The sequence below is a fragment of the Cherax quadricarinatus genome, chromosome 12 (assembly GCF_038502225.1).
Source record: "Cherax quadricarinatus isolate ZL_2023a chromosome 12, ASM3850222v1, whole genome shotgun sequence".
NCBI classification, from domain to species: Eukaryota; Metazoa; Arthropoda; class Malacostraca; order Decapoda; family Parastacidae; genus Cherax; species Cherax quadricarinatus.
Window position 1 is genome coordinate 1,914,168 of NC_091303.1, and position 22,449 is coordinate 1,936,616.

General features: G+C 36.5%; 1 protein-coding gene across 2 annotated transcripts in view; it reads left to right on the forward strand.

Annotated features, from left to right (window-relative positions):
• The window catches only part of LOC128686650 (nephrin), a 703,712-nt gene that overhangs the window by 652,846 nt on the left and 28,417 nt on the right, over positions 1-22,449 (forward strand). For both annotated transcript variants that reach the window (XM_070084202.1, XM_053773653.2), the window contains 3 exons: positions 839-983; positions 7,970-8,100; positions 13,540-13,699. In XM_070084202.1, the coding sequence (XP_069940303.1) occupies positions 839-983; positions 7,970-8,100; positions 13,540-13,699 (436 nt within the window). The remainder of the gene's footprint in view (positions 1-838; positions 984-7,969; positions 8,101-13,539; positions 13,700-22,449) is intronic.

The window sequence follows — 22,449 nt, forward strand, 5'->3', positions numbered from 1 at the left end:
CTTTCCCTTTCTCACCAGTGCATGGTGAAGAGCTTTGCAATGAGGGAATAGATAAGTGAAATGGAAATATCTCAGAGGTAGTAGGATCAGGGGCGCACATATTGTGAAAGTCTTATTTCAAAGCATTGTTTTATTGTTTTGAATCATATTTAATGCATAATACTTAGCCTTACATGGTTGGTTTACACAGCGCCTAGTGAGTCGGAAGCAATCAAATTTGATCTTGGGAATGGCAGGGTAACTTCAGTTGCTCAGATCAAGGGACATTTGCCAGCATCAAGGCACCCCTACTTTAATGCTATTTTTTTTAAGGAAGACTAAAAATTCTCTATAAAATAAATTTTCTGTATAACACAAAGGAATATTTAAAACATTTTCTTACAAGGTAAGAAATAATCTCTCATGAAATAATGAGTTCCTAACTATAGAGGAAGAAGGTAATGGAATCAATTAATCTCTTTCATGCAATTTTCTTTTTTTTTTTCAACTGCAAATGAGTTTTTGATGTTAAGGTTCCACTTCGCGTTGGAAATATTATTTTACACTGTAATAAGTCGCTGCCATTGCTAGAGTCTCTAGTATTAGTATTTTTTTTTCTTATTTTTATTATATATTTCTTTCTCTAGAAAGAATGAGAGATAATTCTATTTCCTATTATCATTACTTGAGATAGGATTTATCTGTGGATTCTGGCTTCAACTTTTTTGAATAATTAGTGTTTTCTAGTTAATATATTTATTTTCATTTTCTCAGTCTAACTTTTCTTTACTACATTTCTGTCTCTCTCTTTCTCTCTCCTTTTCTCTAACCTAACTTTAAGTTGATCTTTACCCTGCAGACGTCACCAGACAGCAACGTGACCACGTCAATCCTGAAGTATCGTGCGGAGATGGCAGACAGCGGCAAGTACCTGACGTGTCGAGCCCAGAACCAACTCATCCCTCAGTCAGCCAGGGAAGACGGCCTTAAACTAAACATCTACTGTGAGTGTTCAATGTTATTATCTTGATCTTTTAAGATTTGGCATCTTGCTGAGTGCACCTTTCTTATGTGTGTGTGTGTGTGTGTGTGTGTGTGTGTGTGTGTGTGTGTGTGTGTGTGTGTGTGTGTGTGTGTGTGTGTGTGTGTGTGTGTGTGTGTGTGTGTACTTTATATGCATTTTATATGTACTTCATCACTACTCCACCTGTTATTGTGTAAGTGAGAACATCGTTCCTAGAAACTTCTAGACTATAAAAAACTAGAAAGATATTGAGATAATACCATTCACAAAACAACTAGAACAAGACACAGGAACTACATCATATTAGATAACCCTCAATTTTTTTTTAAATAAGTGGAAAAGAGAGAAGAATATAAGATACTCTAGTATCTTGCATATCTATTAACAAACTTGATTTGTAGCAGTTAGGAATAATGTTCCATAACACGGATTTAAGCTCACTTTTGACATCTCAAACTTATTCAGTTATTCAAAGAACATATAACGTCTTCGTAAGGTCAGATAACTACGGTCAAAAAAACTGCGAAATTAGTAGACATAATAGAATAAAATTACCTAGAGGAATATACTGTAATTATCAATTTGTACAATTAATAAAAGTGTGTAAATGCAATATAACAGTTCCGTCATATTAATGTTAATGTTAAAAATTCTCGATAGAAGGCAAAGAAATGGAAGTCAATAAACTAGAAAAAATCGCGAAATGAATAAGTGAGGGAGACACGAAACGAAAATGAAAATATTGAAAAAAGACATGAAATATATATGTAAATTTATAAAGGACATAAGAAATGTGATTCTGTAATCAGTGTTTAGGAAAATAATGGAAGTCTCTTTAGGGACGAGAAAGGTAGAATTTTATTTTCTCACAATAATGAAATAACGAATATACAGCATGGATATCATAATATACTTTTCTGCATTATAAATTCATTATAAAAATCATAAATTTCATATACGTAAAAAAATAACAAATATCAGTACATTTCCAGTGTATGTAGATTTTTCCAAGTGTTTAATAATTCCGTGTGCAGTATAGTGCCTTTTTGTGCTCTCATATATTTGTAATATATTTTTACTCCCCCTCCCCCCCTCTCTCTCTCTCTCTCTCTCTCTCTCTCTCTCTCTCTCTCTCTCTCTCTCTCTCTCTCTCTCTCTCTCTCTCTCTCTCTCTCTCTCTCTCTCTCTCTCTCTCTCTCTCTCTCGATCGCTTCTGCAACACACACAGACAGACAGACGCACACACACACACACACACACACACACACACACACACACACACACAGCGTTTTCGTACACAGGCATACGTACATGAATAGCCTCACACAAGGTTAAATAAAGCAGCAATAAGGGTGACACTAGTGTAGGCACTCAGTGTGGTGACCGCACTAACGAGTGCACACGGATGGTGGCTTCCTATGTTCTTAATTGTCGTTCATTTTCTCATTTACGGGTTATGGAATTTTTGAATGTTTAAAAAATAGAGAAATTAAAAAGCGGCTTTGTTGATTTTCTAATCGTGAAGTCATAATTCTTGAGTTCCAATAATTTTCCAGAGATGAAATCATAATTCACGAGTTCCAGTAATTTCCTGAATTATGTACAGTTCATGAATAAATTTAGAATAAATGAAAAATTATTTGAAAAACATCTTAAAAACATACATATATTTTTTATTCCTGGGTGAATATATGTTCATTAAAAAAACGCTTCATAACAAGTATATTACTAAAATTTAATGATATATTCTATATTTTTTAATCAGCTGTTGTATATGCAAATTGTACACAGTGTAAAAGGTGTTTTCACATAAAAATAACAAATATCACAATTTGTGGGATAAAAAAAATATAATATAGTTCACGTATCTCTCTCAAAATATTTTTTATTTAATTTTTGCTCGATAGTTTAGCCTTCAATTTGCCATACAGATGTTGTCTCTCCCACCGACTGTGATTATGTGACATAATCAATTTAACACAAGTGATGCTTCAGTATTTATATCCTTAACGTTGTTTACAATATTCGTGATATCTGAAATTATGACATTCGCGAGAAATAATTGAAAATCAAAACAAAATACCTAAATTAGAGTAATTTGACCTCCGTCTGAATCTACAATATGCATTTCCAGTGATAGAGACATAACTTCATTACGCAGCTTTAATGTTAAAAATCAGCCCGACCAATTCCGCACATATGTACCACGAAATTTTTAATTAATTTAGCCACATAAGTCCTATCAGTGTACATACAATGAGAGAGTCATTTCTTTCGGGATATATACACCCACAGATATACTTCTGTCATCGAAAATACACCGACCTATGCAGATCTTTCGAATTATATACTTTGAGAAATACGCATCTCTCGGAGAAGCGTATTTCTCCATTGAGATTCATTTCATATTCGCTGAAACATATACATATTTCAGTATGTATATAAACACCAATATATATATATATATATATATATATATATATATATATATATATATATATATATATATATATATATATATATATATATATATATATACCACTTAAGCAGAGGTATATATTCGGAGAGGTGTATATATCTCATTTTATATACACTTAGAGATTAATTTAGTGAGGATTTAAAGTCCTTGACTAGCTGTATAGAGGTGACATACAGTCATATTACCCCTCGTATAGTCGATGAACCTTAATTAAAGACATAAACCCATGAACAAGAGTCTCGGTATATACACACTATATACCCAGTGATAAACATCCTGGTTGTACATGCATTTTTTTTTCTTTTGCTGACACCCTCACGTCTTGCTTTTTAATTTTTGAAAGTATCGACTTGGTAATTGTCAACAGAGCGGCATAACACCTGTACATCACCTCTCAAAGATAGTCCGTTCATAGAGAAAAATCTATACACATAGATTTATTATTTTTATTAACACATCGGTCGTTTCCCACCGAGGCAGTGTGACCAGAAAAAGAAGAAACCCTTTCATCATCACTCACTCGATCACTGTCTTTCAAGAGGCGTGATGATATTACAGTTCATATTTAGACTTTTGTCAACTCAATTGGTTTATGAAGTTTAATCCATTGTGTTAAATATAGAATAAAGTCTAATTTTATAAATACTTAAAAACAAACCCCTCTAAGTGAATATACACTGTTCTTCTCAAGGTATATACACCAAAACTAATAAATTGATTCACTGGGCTTGAAGTTTATCGACTACATGAAGAGTTATTAAGATAGAATCAACTTGTTCACCACAAGCCAAGTATATTTTATTCCCTAAAACAAAGATTTAAAGTAAATTCTCAGCATATATACAATGAGAGATATTCACTTGCAGTGCATAACACACTGTCCAGAGATCTGATATACTCCTCAGCATATATACAAATTGCACTCTGAACTATGACTAAACTATTACGAAGATTATTTAGTGTTCCCAGAACTCAAATCATCCATTGAAATACGACACGACATCTGGTGGTAAAACGTATAATTTAGTCACATTCAGCAAAAATGTCTTTAATTTTCTGTAATATCAGTCATTTTTTTTATAATCCACATATTATACTTAACGATAAATATAGAAAAATCTGTTTGCAGTAAATAACAGTTCCTCCACTTTCACAGTGTAAATTTGCGGAGTTTTCTTTAATTACAGGTAAAGGAAACGTCACACACATTCCCACTTCCAATCTAAAGTTGACAGAAAGGTTTTATGCTTTTGCCAAGTTTTGTCTCAGACTTAATTGGAGTTGGAACCCGAGTTTGTTACGGCATATGATCAAGTTTGTTGGGAACTTTGTGGTCGTGTTGTAAAGAACATTTTCGTAGGGTTTACGAAAACTTACGAGATTTTTTATTATTGTTTTTAAGCACTAGTTTGCCTAACCAGATTTATATACATTTCACAAGAATTTGCATAGATCAGGTTCATGTATAATTATTTCGTTTCGAATTACTTCCAAGAATTTGGTTAACAAATAACATCAACATTACACAACGAAGTAAATGTTTAATTGGAAATAGTGATGACAAACGCTGGAGGTGTTATGAATCTCCAACCATCTCCCCCTTTCCTCTGCCCACTCCTAACCCTCAGCCTCCCCTTAATATCTCTAGTCTCGGCGATGGCGGTCCAAAGTCGTGAGAGGGTTTCAGCGCCCTTCCAAGTTGGGTAATATTGCAGCATTCAGTTTCAGAAGTGTTCAGTTCTGTGTTCCCGTTGTGCCGGTGCTAAGCCAGAGTGGAGAAGTACAAGGGGTGGCTGTTGTCAAGTCTGCAAGCTGCAACTCCCTCTAGCCATCTAGTCCATCTAGTGAGCCTCTTAATATAGGGATGGTGTGGAAAGCGACAGTCAGAAGATGTGAAGGCATGGGTTAATCCCAGTGAAGGGCTTTAAGAGAAAGGACAATATACAGTTGGATGAGTACTACGAAAAGGAAAGAATTTATTTTACCTCCATTTGAGCATACATGCTCATTTTACCCCTAACATATTCTCTCGCGTTTTCCTTACTACTAGTTTGAGATCTAAACTCGCTCTTTGTCACCCCTCATTATTATATTATTAGTATATTTCCTTTTCATGTATCTTACTCCACCAATCCCTTTCTTACTAATGCATCCACCCATAATTTCATTTTCAATAATTTTGGTTTTGAACACGCTGCACTATCTACTGTACGTCATCTCCTACTCAACAATGCTTCACCTATAGTCATTACACTTGCATCACCTTCCTCTCAGGCTCCACTACCCTCTTTCTCTACAGCTTCAACATACCGTCCATCTCCCTCCACCCTTTCCCTCCTACTCCTCCTCCCCATCCTCTGCTCATGCATCATCCCGATGGGACTTGTTCTCTCTACGCTGCGCTCTTTCAAAGGATGATATTTTCCGTAAAACTTTTCCTGAGTAACTCATCTTTACGGCGTGAGGCCAACGTGCCGCGCTCTCAGGTCTTTCTCATTGATTTCCCAAGACACCTTGTTGACAGTGTCGAATATATCCCTCGCACTTGACGTCGGGCAAGCCAACTTACCCCTTTTTCTGTGTCGATTTGCATATATGATGTCGTCCTTGATAAATGTCTAGCGCGGGGCCGTTTTCCTCGGATTTTACAACAGAAAGCATTTATTGTATATAATTGCAATTAAAATGTTAATTTTGTTAATCTTCTACAACTTATTATCACGTATCAGACGTAAAGTAAGTCTTTCTTTTATTCTGAAATTTAAACGTATATGTTGTAAATTGTAGGAATATAAGGAAGTATGAACAAAAGTTACTTGATATTCAAGTTTGTTAGTGGATTTGTGAAAACTTCAGTCTTGAGCTTTTCACAATCTGGCTCACCGAAAAAGACTTTAGGGTACAAGTCAGTGATGTATTGGTTAGCATGCTTACCCCGGAGCGGCAGTTCCATTCCTCATAATACAACTCTTAATTTAAACACCCAGTAAACATTTCGCTCACGATATCCTATCTTAGACAAGGTCTCATGTCTGAGCTGCGTGGCTCACAACCTGACTTGTCAGGAAGGTCCTGGAGGAACCTATTAAATTTTCTCTTGAAGAGAGTTAGAAATCTTTTGACAATTTCCTTGGTATTTGAACGAAGGCCAATCAAAAGCTTAGAATTACTTATGCTTTATGAGTTTATTTAGTAAACTTGTGCTTTTTCAAAACATTGCTATAGTGGTTCAGCAGCTGCTAGAAGCTAGTGCGTATATGTATATACATATATACACCTTACACAAGGGCTGTTACTGTTACTGTATTCACAGAAAGCTTTTACTCCGGAAGAATCATTCATTACTGGCAAAGGGCGGTGAAGCCACCAGACATGATGTACCTGTTAAAGCTCTTTACAAAAAGCAGTGAAATAGCTTTAAAAGCGCATGATGCAGAACAACCCTGAACAAAGCACTTTGAGGACAAAGTACACACAGACTTTAGTAACAACGTTGCTTAAATCTCTTAGGCACCAAACGACACCAAAGCCTGTAATTCAGCTATGTTTAAAAGAGTGGAAAAGAGAAGAGAGGTATTTATTTCACTATTTAATGCTGCAGTCCAGCATCAAAAGCGTCAGAAGAGAATGTTTATTTCAAGGGACCGTGTCAACATATACTCACTAATCTAATTACCCTGAGCACGAGACCTATGTTGGTCATATTATAGATTTATGAATACATTTGTATTTTTGTTACACCGGGCGTCTAGCATTAGATAGAATGACAGAAAAAGAATGATTTTCACTGTCATTTATTCAGTAGCTGTCTTGCCATTAGACTTGTAGTGTGTATCGTTGCAGTCACGGTATTGTGCCTTTTTTGTTATTAACCTGTTACCTCAAATCCCTTCAATATATGTCACAAGTATAGAAAAACACTCTTGCCAGAAGCAGATAAAAATTCCCATAAAACTGTTAAAAGTATATAACCTTTGCCTTGAGGATTATTCACACCTAATATTCACTCGCCGATACCATTTATGGTTCACTAGAAAGTTGTTTAGCGTGAGACTAGACGGCGACTCACGTGTTATAGCCCCGATAGTGAGAATGTTCCATTCATGTCAACAGCCATGATGCGTCAACAATGTCATTACAACTCTCATAAAAGATATTTGACTTGCCATTATGTTTACTTGAATAAGCTTGTGTACGCTCACTGCCCTAAAGTTCAGTGGATTAAGTGGCATCTTAAGAAGCTTGAGAGGGAAAAGATATGTGCAGGTCTTGGCGGGAGGACAGTAGTGACTTTGGTGATGTTTGTGTGTGTTTGTACCTGTCTCTGGCAGAGAAGCAGAGATACGTAACCCCCTTTCCCCATACACACACACACACACACACTCACACTCAAACACCCGACACCTCAAATAGGCGAGTATACACACACACATACACACAACTCGGCGAATACACACTCACCTTGGTTCCCTTCTTCCCCATGACAGACAAACCGGTGGTGACGCTACAGATGGGAAGTAACCTGGACCCAGAGAACATCAAGGAAGCCGACGACGTATACTTCGAGTGCCACATCAACGCCAATCCAGACGTGCAGCGCGTCTTATGGTACCATAATGTGAGTCTGACGCTAGTCTTCCTACTGAATGAATATTGTTTTACGTGTGTTGGGTGAGAAGTATTTCTTTTTTTATCTTTAGTAAATTACAAGCATTGTGCACTCTGCGTATGAAATGAACTTGGGATCTGGAAAAGAAACTGTTTTTGTTTACAAATAAAATTATTCGTGATAGGTAATTAAATATTTATAGACTTTAGTTAGAATTTAAACTGAGATCATAACTTCTCACCTTGTGATAACTAAAGATTTTACTCCTGCTTACTTATAAACTTAATTATATAAGCTGTATTCATGTTGAGTAACAGTGGTAAATTACCTTTAATGGGAAAACCTCTAGACCAACATGATCTTCATTTGTTTTATATTTGAGGGTCAATAAGCCTAGAGTATATAATGTTAATATAATCGTATCACTACCTGATAATAGCATTTCTGTTTTTCTGTTTTTTTTTTTTTTCATATTAAAATATTACTTTCAGGACCTGAAACAGAGATAATAGATCTAACGTAATTCTAGATAAGCAATTGCTCTGGTAAGAAGGATCACGAAGCATCATAGCATATATAGACATATCTCAATATCGACCTCAGTCATTCTCTCCTTCTTTCCCTCCATCCATCCATCCATCCATCCATCCATCAGAATTAAAGCAAAGAGAAAGAGTGAGTGATCTTCAGGACAATTTCCTAGTTTCTTATGTGGTAATATTTCTTGATTAAAAAAGACGAAAATTAAAACGAAAATTCGTATTCTATTGATAGTGACTAGTTAGAACAGTATTTCCGAGTTCATTTCTACTCTGAGTGATAGTGAAAAAGATGTTTGTACCACATATTGAGAACTTAAGGAATTAAGCATACTGAGATGCGAAAGCAGAAACTATTGCTATTGTTATGTACAAGTATTGCTGCTGTTCTTGATGTGCTCAGCAGATGACATCAGTTTTATTTTCAGTAGGTGACAGATGTTGCTACTTTTTATCTAAGTGTTGAACAGAAGACACTCATTACAACGGTTAATTAAACGTTCGTTTTAGAACTGGTAATCTAGGTGATAAGTAAATGATCAGTCGACGTCTTGAATTTCAGGTGTTGCCTAAACTTTCAGTAGGTAACAGATATTTTATTGCGAATTGTTTGCGGAGCATGCAACATGTAAGGTTGTCATTAGTGAGGTAACAACAGTATAAATTTCGACGTATATTCTAATTTGCCATTTATTCTAATGTGGCTCTTACCCTAATGTGTTACGCAGGTCTTAAACCCCATTAATTCCACAAGTGGTACTAACTCTGACACTAATTCTGCCCAAGACGAAAAGAACGAGTTTATATTTGCAATTTCCCACTAAAATTACCTTGTCAGGGAATTATCTAAATGGTGAAACACAATTCAACACAAGCTTTCAAATAACGATGCCCAACAAGTACGAAGACAAAATTACAAACTGCAGAGCAAACTCTCATCGAGGCATCGTTGTCTTCTGCTGAGCTTTATCTAAAGATGGTCTGATTCTCTTCACGAAGTAAAGCGTTGCTGAAATAAAAATTTGATCTGCTGCTTGTATCCTATGATTGTACAATTCAACAAATTTGGCGTCGTGATTTATGTTGTATGGTTTGATATATTTACCGTGTTTGAACAGACTGTTGAAAAGGTGGAAATGCTTACTTAATAACATTCGTGAAATATTTTTATATATAATGTTACGTGTAGAAGAAACAAAGACAAAAGTTCCAGAACAATTATTTACAAGGACAAAGTTTCGCTCTGTGTAGAGCTTTATCAAGCTGCGATAAACTCTACACAGATGAAAATATCGTCTCAATAGATCCTTTTACTGCAACTTATATCTTTACTTCCACAGTTATCTGCAGTACACTCTCTTGTTCAACTAATTTTGTATTCCTGCCTCTCTCTTTGAACTTCATCCACAATACACACTAAAATAATTTTTCAGCTTATTATTTTGCCGGTTCTCGTCTTTGGCTTATAAATACTACCTTTTTTCATACATATATCCTCTTGCATACTATCGGATAGCAATTTTAATAGTTAAATCATAGTAATAATATTTGTGAATAGCGACTTCCATTTTAAATGAACATTTTATCGTTTTACAACTGGAGTGTATTTTATATGCGACTTGCATTCCTTGGAATGGAGCTCTGAATAGATTCTTAAATCTGCAATCGTTACCTAGATTCTTCTAGCATTATTGCACATTTTTTTAGCGATATTTACAACGTTTTCAAGCCGATGCCTAATTGGAGACGACATTTGCATTGCTACATCTCCTTTCTCATATTTGCACACTTACTTCTTTGCTTCAAAAGTCCTCCAACTAAAGAAACAAAAAAACAGTAAATAGCATTCATAATTCCGTTAATGTAGATTAAGCTGATTGTAGCTAATGTGGGTGAATATCACTGGAAAGCCGAGCGTATTAACCTGCAACCGAAGGTTATGTAATTGAGTCAGCCACCAATCAGGACAACGAAGGTTATGTAATTGAGTCAGCCACCAGTCAGGACAACGAAGGTTATGTAATTGAGTCAGCCACCAGTCAGGACAACGAAGGTTATGTAATTGAGTCAGCCACCAGTCAGGACAACGAAGGTTATGTAATTGAGTCAGCCACCAGTCAGGACAACGAAGGTTATGTAATTGAGTCAGCCACCAGTCAGGACAACGAAGGTTATGTAATTGAGTCAGCCACCAGTCAGGACAACGAAGGTTATGTAATTGAGTCAGCCACCAGTCAGGACAACGAAGGTTATGTAATTGAGTCAGTCACCAGTCAGGACAACGAAGGTTATGTAATTGAGTCAGCCACCAGTCAGGACAACGAAGGTTATGTAATTGAGTCAGCCACCAGTCAGGACAACGAAGGTTATGTAATTGAGTCAGCCACCAGTCAGGACAACGAAGGTTGAGTAATTGAGTCAGCCACCAGTCAGGACAACGAAGGTTGAGTAATTGAGTCAGCCACCAGTCAGGACAACGAAGGTTATGTAATTGAGTCAGCCACCAGTCAGGACAACGAAGGTTATGTAATTGAGTCAGCCACCAGTCAGGACAACGAAGGTTATGTAATTGAGTCAGCCACCAGTCAGGACAACGAAGGTTGAGTAATTGAGTCAGCCACCAGTCAGGGCAACGAAGGTTGAGTAATTGAGTCAGCCACCAGTCAGGGCAACGAAGGTTGAGTAATTGAGTCAGCCACCAGTCAGGGCAACGAAGGTTGAGTAATTGAGTCAGCCACCAGTCAAGACAACCACTCGAGAAACCACTACAAAAGAATCACTTTGATTAATGTAGTTTAATCACGGTCCTGGGGTTTACGTAAGTCTGCCTCAGGGCAAACACTTGACCACTTCCTGCTTTTCCACGCTCCTTGGCTTCTTCCTCACGCCACCTCTCTCATTTTCCTTCTCTTGCATTATTTCTCCTTTGTAGCATTTTTTATCCATTTCATGTGAGCTTGGTTTACCACGAGTATTTTTCTTTTTTGTCCAGAATTTCACTTTGATCTTTTTTTTTCGATCTCATCATAAATTAGTTTTTGTTTTCACTCGTCACTTCCCTCTTCACACTCTCATTGTATTTTGCTATATTAGCATAACTCATTCCCCTGTTTTTATCCATTGCTTTTTTTGCCTGCATTTCTTTTTTATTCTTGCTACCTCGACTTCTTCATTCCTCATTCCTTCCTTTCAACTAGCCATCAGTTTTCAAATGCTCCTTACTTGATTTTTAATATTTGTATTTCTTTAACCTTACTTCCCTTGATCATTCGCCCTTGCTGTTTGAATTCCTACAGCCCTTTTCATTCCCCTTACCTTCTTTAACAGCAGCCACAACTCCGGAAGTCCTTTCGTACCTACCTCCATCTTCACCTCTTTCCCTCTCTCCTCCTTCCCTCTCTTTCTTTTTCCTCCCTCTCTTTCTTTCTCTCCCTCTGAAAGAAATAGGACACTTCACCCACGGGTGTCGACACCTCTTGTCATCTAGTGGTCCTTGGAGACAGCTGGAACAAGAATGTCATCAAATGGTGGACATTACATTTATAGTCAACACTCTTCTTTCTGGTGTTGAATATCCTGCAGCCGAGACGTACATGACAGTAAGAGGTCGGACCTTGGCAGATAAAATTGCCCATAACAGACAAACGAAACAAATAAGAAAATTAACTCTTGCTTGCGGTGTTAGAAATGCCTTGCCACCGGTTGAAGCCCCACCCGTTCCTTCAGTTGTTTACAATCGTGTGGCTACGATTCTCGAGAACTGAGAAAATTAGCGTTGTCAGTCAGTAATTGTTAAATTCGTACAAATAAACATATATCTCAGGACAACTGAATTCAGTTCTGGTTGAGTTATTTTTCATTTTCTGTGGTCGAATTTCATCACTTTTCATACTACCGACAGAATGTAAATCTTCAATATATTTTCAGCATAATCATACTGAATTCTTTAACTCCGAGGAAATGTGTGAAAGAATACGTTATATTTTTATTATTGGTCCCGAAATTTTGCACAAACACCTGTAAGACTTTTCAAATGGATACTTCTTGCCACGTTTTTCTGAACAGATTCACACACTGTAATCTTTTTAAAAACAATTGTTTTTTGTTCCATCCTCCTCCAGTTACCTGCGAGTACATTATAATACAAACCTTTCTGTAAGGAAGCAAACAATGGTAAAGAATTGTCCTGGGGCTCTTTTTACAGTGAATCATGAATGGGATGCAAGACCGGTAAGTGCTGAGGAGAATCTGTAATGTCATTTTTATAAAATACAATGGACGTATTAGAAAGAACCCACGTGTTAGTATTGGTGTTTTTCTTTAACCTGACGACAATGAGGCTTTACAACACACCTTTTAAGAAGGTTAACACTGCAATTTTCTTCCAGGAAGGTTATCTTTCTCCCAGGAAGGTTATCTTTCTCCCAGGAAGGTTACTATAGTGATCCTCAAGGAAGGATACCATACCAGTGTTCTTCTAGGAAGATTATAATTGTGGTGCCAGTGAAGCTCTACAGCCGAAGTTGCAGAGCATATTAGTTCAGAGAAATATGGAGTACACCTTGGGTTTTTCGAAGGATTTTAAATAATTCTTTGTTGTTTTGCTACCGTTAGGACTTTCTGCCTACCCAAGAGAGATTACGAGAACACCTCGTCACCTTTGACTCTCCCTAACTGTGTTTTACCAGAGCTCTTCACAAGCATACCTCCGAGGAAATTATATAGCCTCCATCACGTGTTTCCCACAGGCCCTACAGAAACACCATACTATGAGAGCTATATACTTCTATTTTCCTCTTCGAAACCCGTGAAGCACCGAGTTTTCTTTAATCCTTGAACAAATTCTGTGGACAAGATTAACCCATGGATCTCCTAGCAGCACCTCACCTATGAGTACTTTTTCTTTCAGGGAGCTCCCGTGGAGCACCGCGTCACTCGGGGCATCATCCTGCAGAACCAGACGCTGGTGCTGCAGAAGATCACGAGGGAGGCCGCTGGACTATACACCTGCGCTGCTGTCAACCTGGAGGGCGAGGGAGAGAGTCAACCCGTCAACCTCAGAGTAATGTGTGAGTTAATTCCTGTCAGCTTTGTCAACCTTATAGTTGTGTGTTAGTTGATCACTCTCGGTTTTATAAATAACAAAAAGGCACAATACCGTGACTGGAACGATACACAAATAACCCGCACATAAAAGAGAGAAGCTTACGACGACGTTTCGGTCCGACTTGGACCAGTGTGACTGTCAATGGTCCAAGTCGGACCGAAACGTCGTCGTAAGCTTCTCTTTTATGTGCGGGTTATTTGTGTATCGGTTTTATAAATTTAGTTGTGTATGGGTTAATTACTGCCAGCTTTGTTAACTTCATAGTTGTGTGTGAGCTGTTCACTCAGATTTATAAACTATAATCCTAAGTAAATTGATTATTAATTGCTTCGTCAACCTCAGAGTTATATGTACGTTATTACTCTAAACTATGTCAACCTTAAAATACAAGTGATTACAAATAGGTAACGTGTCTGTGTCCTACTTCTATTACTACTATTATTCTATGACTACTTCTACTACTGCTACTACTACTACTACTACTACTGCTGCTACTACTACTACTACTACTACTACTACTACTACTACCACCTTCTTCCCTCTTCCTAACCTGTCTTCTGGTCTCGTCTTTTTTATTCCTCGTTTGTGGTTTGATAATGTACCAGGACGGACAGAAGCGTCTTCAAAAGTTTCATACTTAAGTGTGAGTTATTCGTCAATTATTCTAGCCAAGGTAATTTGACTTTCATTCTTCAATTTATTGCTAACAAGAACTATATCTACTATGTTACTTTGCCTGAGTTAGGTCTGTGAAGAATTACTTTAGGAAGCAGAACTTAACTGCTTCAAGAACTCTTCCAACTTAACATCTCCAGGTTGATCTGTCAAGCTTATTTGACTAAATTTGAAGTCCGCTACAATTTACCCGTCATTTCAGCGTGACGGCTTAACTATTTGTCAAAATATGCATGCATTCCATTCTTCCAAGATTTGCTACCAACATTTCTACTTCTGCTACTTTTTTCCCTCTTTTGTCTCTCTTATTTGTTCATTCATTTATGTTTATATCAACTAACATGTGTTCATATTCTTCTTTTGTTTCGTTCTTGTGTTTATTCTTTATCAGCTGATATTGATCGTGAAATTCAAGATTACTGCATTATTGTAGAACTGATGACTGTGCAAGTTAAATATTCTGTAAGGGAGAGACTGATGATTACGTCTCGTATATAGAGACGAGAGACCTGGAAAACGATAGCTAGATATCCACAGTGTTAAGTAAAAGACATTTAAAATTCCATCTTTTATTGAGAATTTATAAACATTTTTGCAGAGCTAGTTGTTGTCACAATAAACACTTGTTCTTGGGTTACTTTGTACAGTAGCCCTGTATAATAGCTCTGAACGGTAGCGCTATTCAGTAGCCCTGTATAACAGCACTGTGCGGTAACTATATTGCTCCGTATGGTAGCAATATACTGCATAAGGAAAGAAGATCACATTGATTGATTTTTTCATAGTGTGGCTAATGGCTTCTTGCATACCAACAATTATATACTGTGTATGTCTCTGTTGCAGCAGTTTTTGCTGTTAGAGTGCCGTGTCTCTGTTGTTGCTAATGTGCTCTGTGTCGGTTGCTGCTTTTTTTCTTCTTCTATTGTGTTTATTTTTACCGTGCTGAGTCTGTTGCTACTGTTTCTCCCGCTCCTGTGCTGTCTGTTGCTACTGTTTCTCCCGCTCCTGTGCTGTGTCTGTTGCTACTGTTTCTCCCGTTCCTGTGCTGTGTCTGTTGCTACTGTTTCTCCCGCTCCTGTGCTGTGTTTGTTGCGTTGTTTTTGCCGATCTGATGTGCTTATTTTGATGATGTTTGTCTCCGCTACGCTGTATTTCTATTGCTGCTGCTGTGCCGTTATTGTTCTGTGTCTTTCGTGTTGCTGTTTTTGACGATTTGTTGACTTTGTTGTTATTGTCGTTACCACTACTGTGCTAATTCCAATATTCTTCCATGTGTTCTTTGTGAGGGTCGATTTTCTAACTGGGATTTCAACGGCTTCTCAGTATCAAGGTCACGGTCATCATGCACATTACAGATAATGGATGTTAAATATCTTCCATAAGGAATTATGGGCATTAAATTTGCTTTCAGAGAGTATCGATGTTCACTGACGTCATACAAATTAGGAATTATTGACGTTAATGTCATGTAAAGTAGATATTTTTCTTTTCTTTACTCTGAAGATGGATTACCTTTACTTGGAAAAATTATTTCCTGGCTTGTACTTCGTAGAATCTCTCTCTCTCTCTCTCTCTCTCTCTCTCTCTCTCTCTAGCACAGTAAACGACATAGGATCCATGTGACATTAAAATGACAATAACTGCGATGAGATGATTTTAAAGGGGTAAAAAATATATATAAATTAATTTTCGTAAAGTAACTTACGGGCCATCTTGCGACCATCAAGTCAGGGAGTGCCTGGGTTAACATAAAATACGTGTATTCTCTCTCTCTCTCTCTCTCTCTCTCTCTCTCTCTCTCTTTTCTGAAGGTCCTCAGTATTTAATAGCTGATGTATCTTATGACCAGGATAGTAAGCCATTATGTTTCTTTTATATGAGAGAAAATCTGCTAGTATAGTAAAATAATTAAGAAATGGAATCGTAGAAATCCGAGTCACAACTGAAAAATGTTTCTTCTGGCTGACTTCAAGTTTTGATCACTGTTGTGGTTTCCTGAGCGCTATGCTTTTAAGTGGCATAATTTCCAGTTTCCATATTTCAATGAATAAATAGTTATATTCATTTACTTTCAGTATCTAAAGAATGCTTAATCTGATAGGCTTCAAAATATTAATGATGATGCGCACTGTAAGAGGGATGATGCCCCATAAGTTTAGCCTGAGATGATGCAAAATTTTAAATTTTACACAAATTGTTAAATAATTTATAAGAAACGATGGAGGTAACAGTCAACGTGTTATACTCTAAGGAAAGATTTGTATTAAAGATGAAGAAAAGAGGGAATGAGCATAAGAATGTGACTTCGCAGAAACAGTGTAACAAGGAGAAGAGCCAGAAACAAATGCACATAATAAGGAGAAAAACTAAAATTAAATTTGAAAATTATATATTATGAAAGGCCGGACCTGAACCAAAGTCAATCCATAGCCAGATGAAAAATAAGAGAACTGCGAAGGAAAAAGGATGGGATGCTGATGGTGAATGACAGAAGCAAGTGAAGAACTTACAAAAGATTCAAAGTGGTTTTTACAGAAGTGAGTTGGGAGTTACTCAATAGATCGGAAGTCAATCATTTTGAGCAAAGTAGTCTACGAGGTGGAATCATGAGCTGAGTCTCGACCACTTCCAGCACAACTAAGCAAGTACAATTCAGTGAGTACAAACACACACACGCACACACACACACACACACACACACACACACACACACACACACACACACACACACACACACACACACACACACACACACACACACGGTATCACACAGGCAGCTCCCGTGGCTCCGTTTAAAGGCTGATGTGGACATTTTAACGACGCAATTTCCCATTAAGGCATCGTGTACACGGGACGTAAAGCATCGCCGTGTGCGCAATGGCCTCTGCACGCCGGCCCAAGTCAAGAAAGAGAGAGAGAGAGAGAGAGAGAGAGAGAGAGAGAGAGAGAGAGAGAGAGAGAGAGAGAGAGAGAGAGAGAGAGAGAGAGAGAGAGAGAGAGAGAGAATGGTTCTAACCTCATCCTATTCCCTATTTGTATGTCTTATAACAAATAAGCTTTCAAATTACCTGAGGTAGGTAACAGCTTTTAGCTTGCAAATATAGGTAGGAATTCAAAATCTAACACTGGATAACTATTGAATAAATAAGAGAGAGAGAGAAACACACACACACACAGAGTATGAATGCATGTGTAGGTTTGAGAGTGCCATAAAAGTGTTTGAGGTTCTCGTGTCAACAAACTGGTTAACTGAGCGCGTGAAAATCCTTCAGGTAAATTAGTGTCCACTGGAAAACAAAAAAAAAGAGCAGGGGGAAATTAGCGACAAAGAGATAGAAGGCAAGAGAGACAAAAGAAAGAGAAGCTGATAAGGATGAAGAGGTACTGCAGTGACTTATGGATGTAGTAGATTTAAACAGCACTGTCTCTTCACAGAAAAATTACTTTATGGCAGTGAGGTGACAAGCACCAAGCATATTTGCATTTGCATTAATGATTTGTATCAGGTTGGGTTTGTTAATTTGTTTTAAAGCTAGTCGATCTTACGAGGGTCGTCAAGATTCCTTTTAACCCATAAACCACCGGTGAAGGATGGTTTAATCCCACAGAGAGGGATCAATGTAAATTTTCACTGATATAAACACACTTCTCAGTACGTAAAACTTGGTAGCATTAGATTGGTTAATGGGGATTCAATCCCATCGACTACTCGAGCGTGATTAAAGGCTGAATATAACTTGTTGGCATCTGGTCAAAAAGACTTTAATCCCTAAAACAGGGATTAAAGTAAACTCTCATGGTATATATACGAAGAGATGTTTACACTACACCTCTCTGTGTATACATCCTGTGTCGCATTAACCTGACTCACTTTATATCAGAGTGTCGCACCATATCACATTGTGTGCCGATCAACTGTTCGGCAAAACGATGTCTGTTCTTTCAACTCTTGTTCGGAATAACAGTTATGATGTTCCGACGCTTAGTCGAAATCACAATATCGATGTTTCGAACACCTGTTAGGGATAAATATATCATTTTTCAGTTATGCTATGTACTCACTCACAGTTCTTACTTTCAATTGATGATGATGATGATGATGATGATAAATATATAACCAAGATACCAGAGTGGGATAGATATTTCAAACCAGTTCGGATCTAGTTTCATGCTCACCAGAATAGAAAGAAGCATTCATACTCTCTGTTGCATACTGTACGTGTATTTGTTCGTCTTGTAGTTGAGTTAGAGAGTGAGGCTTGTTAAAGGGGTAGTGTCCGGTCCCTGAACACAGGACCAACCTGTGCTGTTTCACTGGATTTTACTCAGAAAGGGAAATATGAGTTAATGCAGATATGTGTGGTTTGAAAAAGCAAGTGTTTTGAGATATGTCCTTGTAATCTATAGGACATATAAATTATAAGGACATATAATTTATATGTCCTATTAATTATATGACCTATAATATAGGAAACGTTTTACCTATTCAGCACGACATATATATTACGAATACTGACAGGACCTGCCAGGAATGTGCAAATAATTTTGTCGTTATGTAGGGTAACGATGAAGAGGTTTCCTGGCAATGTTTTCAGCTGAAACTGTTGAATATACGGAGGAGTGATGATTCCAACGCCCTGGGACTCTGAGTATCTTCTTCCCTGGCAATGAGTCTTGCGTCTCTGTAGTTGATTAAATGGTTATGCAAGTTTCTTTGTAAAACAGGCCATTAAAACGTATTCGTCGTTATCCTACAAAACAGCAAACCACCTTGCCTATTCCGGGCAGATTCTTCTCAAATTCAACCTCTTCTCAGCATTCCTCACTTGCCCCTTCACGTCTCTATGATTCCTGTATATATTCAGATACTCTCTTTTCAGGTAGATCTGTTTGTGACTGGATAAAAGCTACTGTTGTGGGTGATACGTAGTCAATAAACGATCATATTATATGCGAATGTGTCTGTATTTTGTTCCATCGCGTCTGTATTTTGTACCATTTATCTCCATATATGGAAACGTTTTCAAACTTTTACTGTTTTCTCTGATATTTTTATTTTTATATATTTAGTTTGTCAGCACTTATTAGAGAGTTGTGAACGTTTTTATGTTAAATAATTTTTACACGTATTTTAATTTACCTATTTAGCTATACACGAAATTTTATTATCCTAAATGTCGAAAGTAAATATACAAGTACACACACACACACACACACACACACACACACACACACACATACACACACACACACATACACACACACACACATACACACACATACACACACACACACATACACACACACACAATCCAGCGATGAGGCTGTTAATCCCTGCAACCACATGCAAATAGGTAATTAAAAATAGGTGAATACATACACTTACATGGGCCTATAAGTAATTCTTACAGCTGTTCCAGAGTGGAAGTTTAAGTAATTCATTTCCCTTTTTTTTTTTTACTCATCTTTACTATGAGTAATAATAAAAAAACCAGCACCAGAAACCTTGGGGGAGTTGACACATACATTTACCTTCCCCAAGAGTCTATTTAATTACCCGCACGCCACCAAGATTTTTATTTTTCTTCAGAATAAAACTCATCAGAGGTGTTTTTACCGGCGCGAGAGGTATCCAGGATGGAAATGAGGGAGTAATGAAGAGGGAAGGTAGTGAGATGGCGCTAAGATTAAGCGAGAATTCTACCTTTTCGTTTTTAGAATTTTTTTTTTTTTATCACACTTTCTTCCAAGTACTTCATTCATTCCTTTTACTCAGGAATTTTGTTTATATTTGAGGAATTTTTATTCATACTTGAAAACACATTCTTTATTGTTTACTTCATTGTTGTTTACTTTGTACTTTATTCTATTTTGTTTATGTCATTCTTCTTCAGAGTTTATGATTGCTCCTTTACTATATTTTTTCCTTGTTTACTTTAATGTTGTTTGCCTTGTTGTTTATCTTATACTTCATTCTTTGTTTACCTTATACTTCATTCTTTGTTTACCTTGTACTTCATTCTTTGTTTACCTTGTACTTCATTCTTTGTTTACCTTGTACTTCATTCTTTGTTTGCCTTGTACTTCATTCTTTGTTTACCTTGTACTTCATTCTTTGTTTACCTTGTACTTCATTCTTTGTTTACCTTGTACTTCATTCTTTTTTTACCTTGTACTTCATTCTTTGTTTACCTTGTACTTCATTCTTTGTTTACCTTGTACTTCATTCTTTGTTTACCTTGTACTTCATTCTTTGTTTACCTTGTACTTCATTCTTTTTTTACCTTGTACTTCATTCTTTGTTTTCCTTGTACTTCATTCTTTTTTACCTTTTACTTCATTCTTTGTTTGCCTTGTACTTCATTCTTTGTTTGCCTTGTACTTCATTCTTTTTTTACCTTGTACTTCATTCTTTGTTTACCTTGTACTTCATTCTTTTTTTACCTTGTACTTCATTCTTTGTTTTCCTTGTACTTCATTCTTTTTTACCTTTTACTTCATTCTTTGTTTGCCTTGTACTTCATTCTTTGTTTGCCTTGTACTTCATTCTTTTTTTACCTTTTACTTCATTCTTTGTTTGCCTTGTACTTCATTCTTTGTTTGCCTTGTACTTCATTCTTTGTTTACCTTGTACTTCATTCTTTGTTTACCTTGTACTTCATTCTTTTTTTACCTTTTACTTCATTCTTTGTTTGCCTTGTACTTCATTCTTTGTTTGCCTTGTACTTCATTCTTTGTTTGCCTTGTACTTCATTCTTTGTTTACCTTGTACTTCATTCTTTGTTTACCTCGCTCTTCTTTTCTTCGGACACTATTTTTGCTCCTGCAAGACGCTGTGTACCAGGTCTGGGACAGGTATGAGCAGGCATACACCTGGACAGTGCGATGTGCCAGCTGGTTGAGCTTACATGTGAAAAGCCCGATTAATTAAGGCTGTCAAGATCAAAATTACTTTTATTATGTTACATGAAAACAAATATTAGCTGTGAAAAATAATTATAAAAATAAAATTTGACAAAATGTTGCGAGATTTTTCGTATCTCAGTATGAAAATAATTGGCAAATGCAGCTTTGAAAAAGTTTGGAAAAATGTTTAGCGGCATAAATTATCATGAATTTTATGGACAAATTGGAAACATAAAACAAACTGTATTTAACGATATAAAAATGTGTAACATTTAAATACTGTTACTCATATAAAAACCTTAAATATTATTAGTTAAATGCTAAAAATCTTATTAAAACAGAATGGATTTGGTTACGAAGATCAAAGTTGTTCAGTGTCTTTGTGAACGTAACTTTGAGTCAACAGTTACTGAAAATAGCGTATCGCAACCCTAAAGGTTCTTAATTATTAAAAAATAAAAATTCTCTATCCCAAAGTAGTAAAACCATCGACTGAATTTGTAATGACGCATATATTACAAAGATATGATATGCGAGGTTATTATTCTGTATTTACTAATTGCTTTAATTATGTTCCTGTAACAGCAACGTTATTTCTCAATGATGGTAACATCATGCAATTTATAAACTATAGCACTCGCAACTCATAGTAAATATAGTGCCTGACCTTGTTCAGCTCTGTTAAGAAAAACAGAAATATATAGTCAAAGTAGGTAACTCGGAAGAAAAAACTTCGCAAAGGAACAGAAACCTGTAAAGGCGACATGGATCCATAAAACGATAAACATTTCACTTCATAGTAATTTTCCACCAATTATCTTAACTTCAAAAGGTAGAAAACTGTTGGAGACAATATGTCGAGATCAAACACATCGACATAAAGTTTTTACAAACTCACAACAAGAATTTCAGAAAATCATGTTTGAATGATCTTGATTTCTCTTTCAAAATATATTTATCACGTAAGATAAAAGCAAGATGGCTGCTGTGATGTACCTAAATTTTCATGATGCTTTGTCTAAGAATTATTATCAGAGACTTATTTGAAAGAAATATAATACACAGTTGATGTTTATATACTATTATAGAGGATGTGTACTAACATCTAATGGACGCGTATTGTGTACTAAT